The 14,794-nt window shown below is 36.7% G+C and overlaps 1 protein-coding gene across 1 annotated transcript in view; it reads left to right on the top strand.

The window, feature by feature from the left end:
• Positions 1–14,794, top strand: part of MAP3K20 (mitogen-activated protein kinase kinase kinase 20) — a gene marked incomplete at both ends in the record, with an annotated part of 81,104 nt that overhangs the window by 26,189 nt on the left and 40,121 nt on the right. Inside the window, 6 exons of the mRNA XM_079538952.1 lie at positions 1,725–1,826; positions 2,599–2,664; positions 3,663–3,691; positions 3,802–3,939; positions 9,832–9,918; positions 13,498–13,572. Coding sequence (XP_079395078.1) covers positions 1,725–1,826; positions 2,599–2,664; positions 3,663–3,691; positions 3,802–3,939; positions 9,832–9,918; positions 13,498–13,572 — 497 coding nt within the window. The remainder of the gene's footprint in view (positions 1–1,724; positions 1,827–2,598; positions 2,665–3,662; positions 3,692–3,801; positions 3,940–9,831; positions 9,919–13,497; positions 13,573–14,794) is intronic.

Here is a 14,794-nt window from a genome sequence, read left to right on the forward strand (position 1 = left end):
GCAGGCAGACTATTCCTGAAGAATCCATTTATAAGACACATGATGACTTCATGGGTAAAAAAAGCTGATGTTTTAATTGAGGAAATGTGCAGGTCAGCATCTTAGTCCTCTTTCAGTGACATCAGAAGCAACATGCCTGTCTCCTGCAGAGCCTCCTTGCAGCAGGAGGTCCTGCAGCAATGAACCAAAACTAACTTGCAACTAGAGCGTTTACTTTCAAGGGACTTAGTATTTATTCCCTCATTCCTTTCATTTAGCAACAGAATCTTCTCATATGATGTACCATATTCTGGGCTGCAGATTCTGTCTTGACCCACACGGTACTCTCCCAGTGGTTTTGATCTCATTGATGAGGAGCAATGTTTACTTTTTATGCATTTAGCCTATGATGTATTGTTCTTTGATTAATACTATTATAAACAGCAAATTGGATATATTTTTTGTAGTCTGAGAGGAGAATGATTTTGTTGCTGCTTTGAAATGGCAGATATGAAGCATTTCAGTTGTAAACCAGCTGGTTTGCTTCATGCCCTGCTGCTCATGGAAATTTGCCCCACTTTGCTTCAAAGTTAGACCTTTAGTTTCTTCCTTCCTTCCTGTGTGTTTTGTGTTTTTGTTTTTTTTTTAATTAATAAGTGATTTTATCTTCTCTGTTCCTGCATGAAGAGGTAGAAAAATAAAATTTTGTCTTCATTTTCTACTACTGTTTTTTCTTAACAGAATATTATATATTTAATACTTGATTTTACTATATAAAAAATAAAATAATTGTCTTTTGTTATGGGGCATAATTTAAAGGCAGTACTTCTCACCACTGATGACTGTCCTCTTTGGAAACAGCAGTAAGGATCTGGTATCACCAGTCTCTCATCTCTTAACTGCTGTTGTGACTGGGAGAAGCAACTTCACTGTTCAAATATGGAAGAATTTTAAGTTATATAAAAGTAGTGCTGTGGGGATTTCAGTTGTTTCCAGTTTCCCAGAGTCTAAATGTAATGAGCTTGGTATTCCAGTTCATAGCCCGGTGGACTCTGGAAGTCAGATTGTGTTCTGTCTGACATGCTTGCAAACACTGATGGGCAGAAAAAGCCTTTGCTTCTGCCTGCAGGATCCTGCTGCAGGTTTGTAGATGTAGGTGGAAAAAGTTAAGAAAAACAACTATTGGTGCTGAACAAGGAGCATAAGAAAACATCTTGCTTTCTTAGCTGTGCTGACTCGTCCTGAGCTGAGGGAATGTAATGCAGTGAAAGCATGCCTCTATTTGCATACAGTCTGTAAAGTCACAAGTGGACAGAATTGCTCAGCGGCATGTTACCATTTTTACAGCATTCTCTCTCTGAACAGAAATGACCCTCATAAATCTTAAAAAAGAAAATAATCACCAGAACCTTTCGTTCTGGAATTGGAACTGCCTGGCCTGAGCTCTCTTTATACCAGAGCTTTCTGATGCCTTTTCATTTTAAATCCCGTCATTATAGATGATTTCACGTTTCTTTTCCCTTAGCAGTAGGTATGTCTGTGTTGGGACAGTCAGAACGGACTTTTACTCTCCTGTTGTGTTACTAATAGTGTTAGTTGCTGAACCCAAATTCTTTGTCATCAAGCTTCAAAGAGCTGCTTTTTGGAACTGGCAGAGTTTCCATTAAGGTTTATAGTTCTGGTGCAGTGTTTTAAAATGTCATATGCACTTATTTTATTTATTTTATTTTTTATTTTTCTAACAGAGTATGCTTCTGCTGGCTCACTGTTTGATTACATTAATAGTAACAAAAGTGAAGAGATGGATATGGATCATATAATGACCTGGGCAACTGACATAGCTAAAGGTAAGCAAGACCAGACCAGTGATGTCTTTTATTTTACGCAGCAAACAAATGAAGATACTTTCCTTATTAAGTCAGGAAAGCTTTCATAAACTGCTTTTTTCAAGTTGTCAAAAAAAAAAAAAAAAAAAAAAAAGGCAAAAGAAGGAAAAGCAAAACAAATGAAAACAACTGTAATTAACACAAAAAGCAACAACAACAAACTCATTCACTGTTCTTTTCAATATGTTTCTTTGTTATTCTAAATCCAAAATCATTTCTGGAGTGAAAATGCCTTCCATGAGCTAGTTTTATACTTCTGGTTTGCTCCTAAGCCCCAAGAGGATAATTTTGATGTAGTGTAATTATAAGGCATAATTATCCTTACATTTTATTTGAATTGGTATATTTAAGGAAGCTGGTTCTTCACAAACATGCTGACATTTTTCACAGAATAATGCAGAGCCTTTGTGCTCTCTGTGGCCGTACAGGAAATAGTGTAAACTAATGAACAGTGCATTCTTATCTTAGGTTCCCAGTGCAGAAAATACATTAGAGAAAGTAATTAAATGTGAAGTTAAGAAGCATTAGCATACCCACGTAGGTGTTTTGAGCATAGCTTAGTTTTTTTTCACTCAGAGTAGGTTATGCGGACCTTTCCTTCTCCTGCATCTGGCCTTCATGTATGTATGCCAGCCTGTAATGGGGACAAGAAATTGGAACTAAAAAACATGACTGCTGATAAGTAATGGCTACCTTCAGCCTGCCTAACTAGACTATTGCTTGTTTTGTGTAGGCATGCACTACTTACACATGGAAGCTCCAGTCAAAGTAATCCACAGAGATCTGAAGTCCAGGAACGGTAAAGTAGCAGTAAAAACAATAAAATGTTCTGTATTTACTTTTAGTTGTTACTGCTGCAATCAAGTCTGTACCTGAGCTTTGTGAATGTGCAGAACTAACACCTTGGCTGTCATCAAGCTACACTGGCCATTGCTAAGGCACAGAAAAGCCTGTTTGAGTGTCACTCCTCCTCTACATCCTGACACTGTTGTCTCTGTTACTGTCCTGGCATCATTTAGTGCACTGTGGAGGGCTCTTTTCAAGTTGTATCTGGCTGACCACAATAGTGTCCATCTTACCAGCTGTCAGACATTGCCTGGACATTCCTCACTTGCTTTTTCTATTTGAAAATGTTGAGTGCCATGAAGGACTGTTGTTCACTGGACGTAATAGACTGGATAAGGCCTGTAATTTCTAGTCTGAAAATCTTGTCACTATCATGGCCTGCTTTTGTGCAATAACTACTCAGTGTGGAGCTGCACTGTTTTAGACTGTACCTGGCAGTTGACAACCATTAACGAAACTTGTGAAATACTGATTTGAAATAAAGCAGGAACTAGTAATGGGACAGGAGGAGTACAGATATTAATAATGCATGCAGAGTGATAATAGGCACAAAAAAGCCTATTTGTATGGCACTATTTTTTTTTTTTTTTTAACTTTTCTCTCCTTTTTTCCTTTTTTTTTTTTTAATTGTTGTTAAGCCTAACTGCTACATTGGGGATAATGAAGCTTATCTACATTTTAGTTATAGTCATCTTTCTACCTTTGAGCTCAGTAGGACCTGAAAAGTTTTGAAGTTGATCAGAGGCTTGCATGGATTCAGCAGGTGTTCTTCAAAGATGCTCAAAGAAACCAGGACAGTCATGCATATTTGTACATCCTGTGCCGACTGGATCATTTTTCTTGATAAAGTGGATTTCTTTTTGCTGTGAAAATGTATTGTGTTTTGCTGTGAACATGTATTGCATTTGTTTTTAATAGCATTCCTGTAATCTGTTGTTTTTTCATTTGTAGTTGTTATAGCTGCTGATGGCGTGTTAAAGGTATGAACACTTCAATTATATTAATTATGTGAGAGATCCTGCTGCGTGACTTGATATTTTGATGACTAGTAAATGAGGTTCATGCTCTACTATCTTTTTATCTTTGCCAGATCTGTGATTTTGGTGCCTCAAGGTTCCATTCACATACAACACACATGTCGTTAGTTGGTACTTTTCCATGGATGGCCCCAGAAGTTATTCAGAGTCTCCCAGTGTCGGAGACGTGTGACACGTATTCATACGGAGTGGTGAGTGCCTTTTATTTCTCTATGCACAGAAGCAGAACTCCAGTGTGACATAAATCATGGGATGCATGAACAACAGTTCTGAATAAGGACAACAACAACAAAAAAAAAATCAGACTTTTTCAAGACTGACCCATAATTCATAATTATGTGCTTGAAAATGATAGGAAGAGCAGCGTCTTGCATGTTTAATAAGACACTTATCTGATTAGATTAGCAGCATGCCAGTGTGGGAAATGCAAGCTTTACCACAAGTATTTAGCATATGTCAGAAGGCTTGCAGGAGCTACTGAGCAATCTGCATCATTAATCTCTGCTTATATTTTAGTGAAATAAGAGGGAAAAGTTGTAATAGGTATATACCAGGGCTTTCCATAAAACAGGGTGTCACTGAGTTAAGATGAAAAAGGAGGCCACTTTTCCTCGCTTACCTGTTTGAAAGACCATGCTGTCATTAGCAGGTAGCTGAGAGAATAGAAGTTGAGGCCCAATCTAAAAATACAGCATGGGTCTACCTTTTATGCAAAAGGGAAATAACCAGTTACAATGCATCACAGAGTCAGGTTTGCAGGTGCAATTGTGAAGTATTTCATTCTGCCTGCAGTCAGATTCTGATGTGTTTTTACTCTGCAGTGTGAAATAGACTAGAAATTACTCTCCTGGTCAGACCAGTTCTAAGCCAGGCCCCAAAGCCTTTCTTATTACAACAGTACTTTAGGGGAAAAGAGAAAGGAAGCGGGGTCCTACTCTGCGTATGGATCTGCATACATAGCTTTTTGATTTTGGTTTCAGCAGTGAGGAATTGTTTCAGTACCTGCAAAATATTGCCTCCTTCTCTTTGAAGAGTTGATGGAGATGTAAGGTTGTTGGTTTTAAGTGACTGTGACCATGTATAGCTAAGCTGATGGTTCCAATAGATGGTTACATAAACTTTTTGTCAAGCAGTTGCTCATAGTGTAAAAAAATTAAAAAGATGATGTGAGATATCCTAGCAATGAAAGACTGAGACTTCGTAATGGGAGAGAAGCTTGTATTGGCAGATTTAAAGTATTTGCTTGCTTAACAGAGCTAGGTCACAAGTAGTAATAGAACATAAGCTAACAAATGTAAATGTTAATGTAAACCGTTACTGGAAGCAATCGCATATTATCCACTGAATGATAACATTCCAATTCCAAAATAAAGAAAAAATGTTAGAAGAGAAATGTTAAAAATGGTCTTACAATTCAGAACTACTCTCATCATCATCTTGGTGTGATTGACTTCAAGTAATATTCTAGAACTGGGAGAAAGTAAGCAATTGTTTAATATTTTCTCATGTCAAGTATTACTAGAGCCATAGGAACAGTATGTTGTATTGAGTTTATTTTTCCTTCTCCAAAAAGTAAACCTCCTTTGGCAGCCCTGTGCTTGGAGGCAAAACTCAACTACCCTCAGTATGAAAACAGTTCATTGTCAGTAGAATATGTTAATGTGGTTACAGGTGTATAATGCTACTTCAGTATGCCTAATAATATCTGACCCACATGTTTAATATGTTGTTTTTGAGCTAATGTGCTCTAGTGTGGATAGAAGCTTATGAATTCTGAAGCACTTAGGAATGAATTCATCTTTGGATAACTCCATTGCCACATCTTGGAACACCACTGTTTTCATAGGAGGTGCAAGGGGAGAAATGATGAATAGCCACAGCCCAGATTCTCACTTGATAAAGTTACTGATGTTATGGAGCTGTCAGGAAGCAGAAAATTGTTTCAAAATAACATTGAAAGCTGGAATCTCCCTATTGTAAGTGTTGGACTACCAGAGAATTTGTTAGGAGACTGAAAACAACAACACAAAAATCTTCAAAGGAGTATTTTTTTTCTTAGCAAGTTGATTGTCATCTGTAAAAACAACATTTAAAGAATCGCCTTTGGAAGTGTAACACTTGCCAGCAGCTTTTGTGTTGGAGAGACAAATCTGCATTTCTTAAGTTAAAGTCTTGTTAACAAAGAACAGAATCATTTCAAATGTAAACTAGTAAGATGCTAAGAATAGATATTCTGTTCACAGTACTTGTTACCATACCGTAAGATTTCTATTTCTTTTTTTTCCTAACTTTGCTTTCTATAATTGAGTCTGTGATTTTAAATGTTCTGCTTAAGCTTTGTGAGCACTTTGTCCATGAAGTACTAGTCTTTCTGTCACCATACAGGTCCAAGTTGCTTTTCACCTGGAATGAACTTCCCTCATTGCAAACAGTTACATATGTGTTTGTAGATAATGTTCATATTAGTTTGCCCTGCTCTTTGTGGGCGGAGGAACAGTTCCATTAATTCTCTTTGAGATAAATAGCGAGTAATTTATAATACAGCATAGTAAATGCTAAATCTAAATGTTCCAGATTTATTGTGATACAAACATGGATCTTGCTCTGATTCTCTTTTCTAATCCATTTCAAAATGCATACTCTAAACAACAGACACCAAGCGCTGCAAATGATCAACCCACAAATCCATTTAGATCAGTAACAGTCTTATGTCATTGTGTGCAGAGCTCAAAAATGATCCTTTGCTCCTCTTCCACATATGAAAGTGTATGTGGAATCACAACATTCCCCCTAAAAACTGTTCTGAAATCATGAAGATAAATGCTTGGGATATGTTAACCTGGAAAAACTGTTTGTAGTGGACTGCAGTGTGTTTGTTATGTAAGTACATTTAATCACAGAAGGCTGTGTAGGTGAATATTTTTAAATGCAAGAACAAAAAATTAAAAGCATTAATTGACTATTGGTACACTGAGACTGAAGTTCAATGTAGCAGCTGTTGTGCTCCTAGCAATAGTTCATGCATTGCTTTAGCTATGAGGACATAGGTTATTTATAGAGGGAATGTTGGCCAGCTCCAGGGGCTATCCCTTACTCTTTTTGAAAAGAATTATGAGATCTTTAACTTCCACTTGGATCAATCCAGAGGAGACTGACCTAATTTTCAAGGGCAGTACCTCTAAGAGAACAACACTTTCTGCTTATGCCTTACTTCTGATAATTGTAGCTCCTGAGACTCGTCTGTGTGCACTTGCCTACACTTTCCTACCAGGAGAAAGCATTTTCAGAGTGGGAGGATTTTTTTTTTTTTTTTTTTTTTTTTGCTTATTAGTTTGTTTCTTCAAATCATTTATTTGGGTGTTTCCTGTCTTTTATGGCTTTTGTTGGTTTTGAATTGGGGTTGAGGGATAGGACTATATTTTTTCTTTTTTCTTTAGATCATTGTCACATAGTTGACAGGATGAGAACTGAAATGCACAGTTCAGCTAATAGAACTGAGGACATATCAATCTTATTCTCAGCTTCATATATGGAATGAGCATTCACATCTTTGAGTCTCAACCTGTTTCTCTGCATGCAAAGAAGAGCCTAAAATCTTCAGAGGCCACAGCTTACAAACAATTGCATTAAATGATCTTGCTTTGTTTTCCATCATTGTGTCTGGCATGGCTATTTCACTGTGAACACCTGCTGTCTGTCGTCATAGGGATGTTATGTGATCAGGAAAGCTGGTGATCCTTACCATCAAAGATGGGAGGGGAAGTGAATCATGTCAGTGTCCCAATTAAATTATACCAGAAATGGAAGACAGATTAATTTCCATATAAGGTGAGCTGAGAATTTAGTTCTGAAAATGATCAGTGTGTATCTTGAGGGGGAAAAAAAAAAACAAAACAGGTCAGGGCAAGTCAGATTCAGGAGCACTTTTTGTGGCTGTATGAACCTAGGGACAGGAAGCATCAAATGGTAAGGCAGAAGATAAAATTTGCTGTTTTTGTAAGACTAAAAATGCTCTCGTTCACCCTAGGTGATATTTCAGAGTATCTAATTAATGAGTGGGGTATGAAAGTTCTCTAAGATACTTACATGTCACCCTCAGAAGAAAAGTCTTAAGCTTACAGCAGTAGCCTGGATATGAAATTTGCTTTGTTGTAAGAACATTGCTTTAAACTTGCATAAATAAATGCAAGGATTTGTTTTTTGTCTTCTGATACTACTAGTGAAAAATGAGGCATTAAGAAAAAAATTTTGTATCTTGTGAGATTGCTGTTCACTCAAACTATATGTAATCTTGAAGTGTTTCAAGTAATCACTGTTCATTTAGGAAAGTAGTGATCCATACAGGCAGTGGAAATAAACACTAAAGGTGTCATGATGCAGAGTTTAGTACAAAATGTTCCACACAGACTTGCGTGCATGAATGAAAGTAGACAATTCAGCCTTCTGAAAGAAAAATAGCAGAACAGTGTAGTTTTCCAGCTCCAGGTTCTTGGAGACATTTAACTGTACTTCATTGTGCTCTTTTCTTGAGAGATGTATTTAGATACTTCTCTGTCTGATGTGCAAACTTGGATTTCTTTGTGGTTTCCTGTTAGAACCATTCAGATGAGGTGATTCTGCAAGGCTACTCAGCTTGTGTTTGATTTGGTCCAAGCGTTTTTTGTTTTTGTATACTGCTTTCTGCACTGAAGTACATAAGGCTGCTAAATTATTTCACTCATTCTCTCACAATTAAATTTCCTACCTCTACCAGTAGAGAGGTGATAATTGGAATTAGAAGTCAAAATGTTGGTGTTTTTTTTTTTTTCTGAAGAGGGTGAGTTGAGGAAAACAGCAGAATTGAATGCCTCCGTGAATAGCCTTCCTCGTGTATTTCTTATATATGGTAAAATGTTCTTTTACTTATTATTCCAAGATGTGCTTACCTTTACTGATCAGTTTTCTGACTGAAGCAGAATTATTCAAATAGGTCTATTGATGGAACCCTGTTCAGTTGATTAAAGGCCCAAATCTGCTTCAATGCATTTTTTTTCTGCTTGAGCAGCATCTGCCAATATCCTTGTGTTTTTCTTCTTATTATCTTCATAGTTGGCCAGAATCCATTCAGAATGATGTAGCTGCAATGAGCCTGGGTACTAACCCAGCCGGTGAGGATATAGAGACTTGCCTAAGGATCTTAATACATTTGGTCACATGCTAAATTATTGATGTCTTTCGTTGCTGTTGTGCTTGGTATACAAATGGAAGAAGTTTCTATGTAGATATTGGTAACAAGAGATAAGTATGAAGATTCTGATAAAAATAGAGGCAAACACAAGCGAAGGTACAAAGTTCTTGTTAATTTAATTGAATGCCAGTATGTAGTCCTTGAGGCAGAAAGCAAGTTGGATTCAGTGACATGAATCATTTAGTGGTGCCAAACTCTCTCTAGAAAGTACCTAAGGTTCTTATGCTAAAAAATTAGTACATCTTTCTGTATGTAAGGACAGTGTGTCTATAAGATATAGGGGGAGAACAGAATTATTGTTGATATGCTATATATTGTATGGCTTAATATAATCACGTACTTGGAGATAGACAGTTATGGTTTTGCTTGCAAAATTATATTTACTGTTTTTGTAGGCATATAATAGGAATAAAATACCTTATGGATCACATCCTGACTACCAAAAAGCACTAGTTGCAATTGTATAGAAATATTTTTAAATGAAAGATGACTGCAAGGCGAAGATGTGCCTAGCTGGGGCTAAGAAGGATAGGAGGAGTTCTCTGTCTTCCCAAGTCTCAACTGCCAAATATGAACTTTATAGTGTACAAAAAAAGTAAAAAAGCTTTTTCTGTGGCTCTCATAAAATTGCAGGCATTAGGCCCCACACAACCCAGTTTTTACTGTAGAGGAAAAATCAGAAACATTCAAATTAATTTAGCAAGAGGATCTTGCACACAAACACTGGTCCAAGTTCCTGCAAATGGAAACTGGTTGCCTGATAATTGGATACAGAATAGTGCTGTATCAAGGTTTAATAATGTATTTAAAATACAAAGTGCAGAAATAAAAATTCTTTTCTTTCTCTCTGTTCCAGGTTCTCTGGGAGATGCTAACAAGGGAGGTCCCCTTTAAAGGCTTGGAAGGATTACAAGTAGCTTGGCTTGTAGTGGAAAAAAACGAGGTAAGACTACGTTTCTACATTCAGGTACATAGATCAGAAAACAGTATTGGGGTTTTGCAAAAGACTTTTTCATCTTCTTCAAATTGAAAGTAAGTTCACGCGTATGGAAAGATTAGCAGTAGGAGCTAACACAAAGGGTCAAAGTGATGTTATTCCTCATGAATGGACCCTTTACATCTAATTGTTGCAGCTTCACGTCGTGATGCTGTAGATCAAAAATTGTACAAGTACTGTACTAGTTTCTCAGTCTCAATTGTAAAACCTAGGGGTTTGTTCTTAGTGATGAAAGAAGCCATTGCGTCCAAGGTAGGGGAACAGTTTAACTCCATCTCCTGCGTTTAGGACATCTTTTTACTGGCCGGGAGTTGATATATCTGTAAGAGACCTTCAGCTACTTCAACTTAACTCTCCCAGCAGGAGTCACTATAGTACAAGAAACTGCCGCTTAGATGAAAATTTCAAAAATAAAAGAAGAAAAAATAGTTTTAAAAAAAGAGAGAAATTACAGTTTTGCCACCTACGTTCAACACTACATTGAAGATGAGCTCCTCACTGGTATCGGCAAGGCTGCGGCATAGCTGCAAGCCTCCTCATGCAGAGTCTTTCCATTTCAAAAGCACTTCAGTGGTGTAAACACCGTTTGTACAGTGTCCCCAGCCTCGCTTTTCTTCTTCTCACAAATTGAGGCTTTCAGTTAGTTGGACATGTGAGCGTATATCTGAACACATAGTCCCTTGATATCAAAGAGAGTAACTACATTTAAAAAACATTTAAAGTTGTGACTGTACCACACACAGACAAGCATGGAAATCCTCCACAAAGATGAAACCTCCTCTATCTAGACACAGTGGAAGCTTGGGAAACATTACAATGGTGAGGCAGTGACTGCGTAATACAGATTTCTATTATTCTACATAAACTGTTTCTCAAAATGCTTCGGAGTTAAATAGTGGAGTTAGGTTTCCTCCTCTTAATTTAATATTTTTTTGTTGTTGACTTTTTTTGTTTCTGTTGCTTTTTTTTTTTTTTTAAACTTCAGTTTGGGAACTGGATTAATTCCAGTAAGCAACACTGATATACTGAATAGTTGGAAATGCTACATTACCAATCTGAAGATTATGACCATGGTCTTCTACAGTGTTTATCACAGCAGGAGGTACAATGGGACTCTTTCTCCCAGTTTAGGAAAAGCCTTATATATCAGTTTGAAGAAGGTGGAACCAATGAACAGCGCTATGTTCTATTATGTACAGTTTTACATAAGTGGTTTATAGTGACACTGGTAGCATTGTAAAGAGATTGTCCTATGCTGAAAGATGATGGAGATACGATGCACATTTCTCTGCAGTTTTCCAGAGCAGGGAACTGTGTAAAATACAGTATGAACAAAATGTGGACATGACAACTGTTTTATTAACGGCTGGAGAAACTTTAGTGTTGAGATTTTCAAAGTCAATTATTTATCTGCCAGGTAGTACTAGCCTGTTGCCACCATCTTCTTTGTAATAGTGCCAGGAAGCCTTGAGAATATTAACACTTGCTAATATAGATTTTATTTTCTCTGTCCATGACTTAGGGACCATATCCAGTGTATGCCTTGTAAGAGTTGGAATGCATTACTTTTTTTTTTTTTCCCCCCATAGTTTCTATGTTCTGAAACAAGTATGAGGATCAGGTTCTGTTCTCAGTTCTATCTACTGACATTAACAGACTTGCATGGATCTACTTCACAACAGAATTGAGTCACTGTTGAGCTAGGCCTTCATTCTTTTCACTCTAAGTCTCTTGTTAAAAGCAGTGTGGGACTGAGGCCAAAGCATAATTGTTTAGGTTGAAAAGTCCCGCTTTGCAAATCTGGAGTGTAAGAAATAAAATGGGTTTTAAGGATTTCATATGGGTCCTTTCCAAGGCTCTGCATAATTTCACAATGTAATTTTTATTTTGGTACAATTTTTATATAAGTTTATCATTTAAATTCAGAAGAGAAAAACACATGAATTCACGATATACTAGGGATAATCCCATACAAAATTACGATTGAGAAATGTCTTTTCCATTACAATCCGAAAGCTTTGGAACCTGCTACCTCTATATTCCATGACAGATAACATTCTGCACAAGTGAGACAGCTGTAAATGAAGACTACAACTTATTTTCTACCTCCTGGAACTGTGAGGGTTACAGACAAATACTGCAGAAAGATGAGGCAGTGTATTTTTAGAGTAATGACTCAACCAAAGATCAAGTGCCAGTACAGTTTGTTTATGCATTGTACAAATTTCTGTGTATTTCTTGCATAGAAAGCTTTGCACCTTAAGGTATTTACATTATTAAAATAATCAAATTCCTGTAATGGCCTGATTCTGTATGTCATGTTTCTAATTTTCATGGTATTCAAATACTTGTATAGCAGAATTTGTTAACTCTTTAGCTTGTAAGGCTTTCCAGGTCATGCTATAGTAATACAATGGTACAAAATTTGACAGAACTTGCTTTGATTTACTTCTGAAATTCCAAGAGTGGGACTGATCAACAGGTTTTCCTGGCAGGTTGGACTGAACAGGTTCAGGTTCTCACCTGCTGTAGGACAGGGAGCTCTTTTTCCAGCTTGATTTCCTCATATTTGGTCTCCTATGCACTGCAGAACTGCTTTTTATCTACATTTTTTTTTAAACTTAGCATGAAGCGTCTGAAGTAAGTTAGTTGCATTAGTGAGAGCAAAGGGATCACCTCTTAAGTTTTATGTTGTTGGGATACGCCTGCAAGTAACTGGAGAGGCTTGGGTACTCGTGTGTATTTGACAATGGAATTGTTTTTAGTGTTTGCAGTCTGGAGGCAAAGTCTTTAAGCTACGTGTTGCTTAAGACTCACTGAACAAATACTTTTCATGGCATGGCTTAAAACTCTCTGCAAAAGAAACCAAGCCAGCTTCAAAGTAATTCTCTGTAGTTAGTGGATCTGGCTGTAACCAGCAAGTCTTTGTCTTGCGTCATCAGAAAATATTTATATGAGTTCCCTGTGCTCTGTGAGTGCTCTCTGAGATCTGCATGTCCTCATTAATCGTTCTGACCACAGGCTTATGAAATGTCTCTTGTGTCATGTAGAGCTTCAGTTAACTCTTTTATAACTCAGTGTAGTCTGTATTTCACCCATTTGGTATATCAAAATTGACTATAGTGTTGTAGATCTGTATGAGAGAAAGGAATTAAACCAGACTGTACATTATGCCTGTTTTGATAAGTATCTTAAATATCGTGCAATGCAGTAGTTACCTATACAAACTATGATATTTTAGTATTAAAATCTCTTTGCCTCATTTTTTACTTCCTTGTCTCCTAGTTTTCTTGAGCAACTCCATTGGTTTATTTGTTCCTTTCCTTCTTTATAAATCTATTAATTAATAGTACGTCTTACTACTGTTACCCTTTTTTATGTCAATTGTCAGTTTTGTATTATGTTTAAATGAAAGAAGAGTGTGTCTCGCTTATTTTAATTGCTCTGCTCTTATAGGAAATCTATTATTAGCACCTCAAAGGGAAATGTTTCTAATAACTGCTACCTACGTTCTTTCTCCTTTAGAGATTAACCATTCCAAGCAGTTGTCCCAGAAGTTTTGCAGAACTGATGCATCAATGTTGGGAAGCTGACTCAAAGGTAATTTAATTTCTGTTATATTTTATATCCTCCACCTCTTATTTCTCTGTGTATGCTAAACTGTTTTCAGAGGACAAGTCTGAGCTATCAAAAATATTTGCTTCACAAAAATATTAGCTGGGGATGTCTTTTCAAAATGCATATATATTTACGTATTTATACTTAAATGTGTTTCTGTCCCTTTAATCAAGAGTTGTTACTCTAAATTGCCTCACTACTGAAGACAGAGATTGTAAATAGAGAGAGAGAGCAAGAATGCTGCCATTTTTGATCAAGTGAAAAATCATTTTGCTTTTATTTCAGTAGTTAATCTTTCTTGAATGTTTTTGAATAATATGTTTCAAATAACTATTTCAAAGTCCAGTTCTGATTTCTTTCTTGTGCTGGAAATGTATAAAGAATAAATTAATCCACAGAATATGGGTAGAAATGGCAGAAACACATTCAAGATTAACATTTTAAAATGTTCTGGTCTTCTCCTTTAGGACTTTGAATTACGAACTTTATGACAATTATACTGTAATAGTACTAGAATAGTAATAGAAGTACTGTAGCATACCGCTTAACTTTCCTCTATAAGAATAAATCAAAAGAGATATGAAAGACTATGTTTGCTCACTAAATACTTTTGTAGATCCTGGCAATTACCTTCCTTAAATTGGCCCTGCTACCATCCTGTTGTATTTACATACTCGCTGGAAAGAACCTGCGGGCATACCAGTTCTGAAACCAAGTGTCAGGAGATACTTTGTTTTACCTATGAGGGTACTTAGGAGAGGAAAGGACAGTTAAGGATAGGAAATTTTTCACTTTTTCTCAAGTAAATGCACCAGGAAGACCTCTTAGTTACTTTGAACTCTGAAGAAAGGGAACTGCTACTTCAGAGACTCCAAGATTAATCCCAAAATGAATTATAGCACTTAGGTGGTCTAACGCCAGAATGGATTATCACTGGAAAGTAGTCACAGGAGAGCAGTGTGAGAAAGGAGATTTCCCTTGCTCTTTTTCCTTTCCTTTTTCCTTTTTCCTTTTTCCTTTTTCCTTTTCTTTCTTTTTCCTTTTCTTTTTCCTTTTTTGTTGTTGTTAAATTTTATTTTTGAAGCAAGGAGTTGCTTCCTACAGAATTGATCTGGAAGCTTGAGATCATCAGCAATATGGTTTCTAAGTGAATGCCCATTTAAATGCTACTCCCTTAATGATAGTCCTCTTTCTTCTCTCCACA

This window comes from Tetrao urogallus (genome assembly GCF_951394365.1).
Source record: "Tetrao urogallus genome assembly, chromosome: 8".
NCBI classification, from domain to species: domain Eukaryota; kingdom Metazoa; phylum Chordata; class Aves; order Galliformes; family Phasianidae; genus Tetrao; species Tetrao urogallus.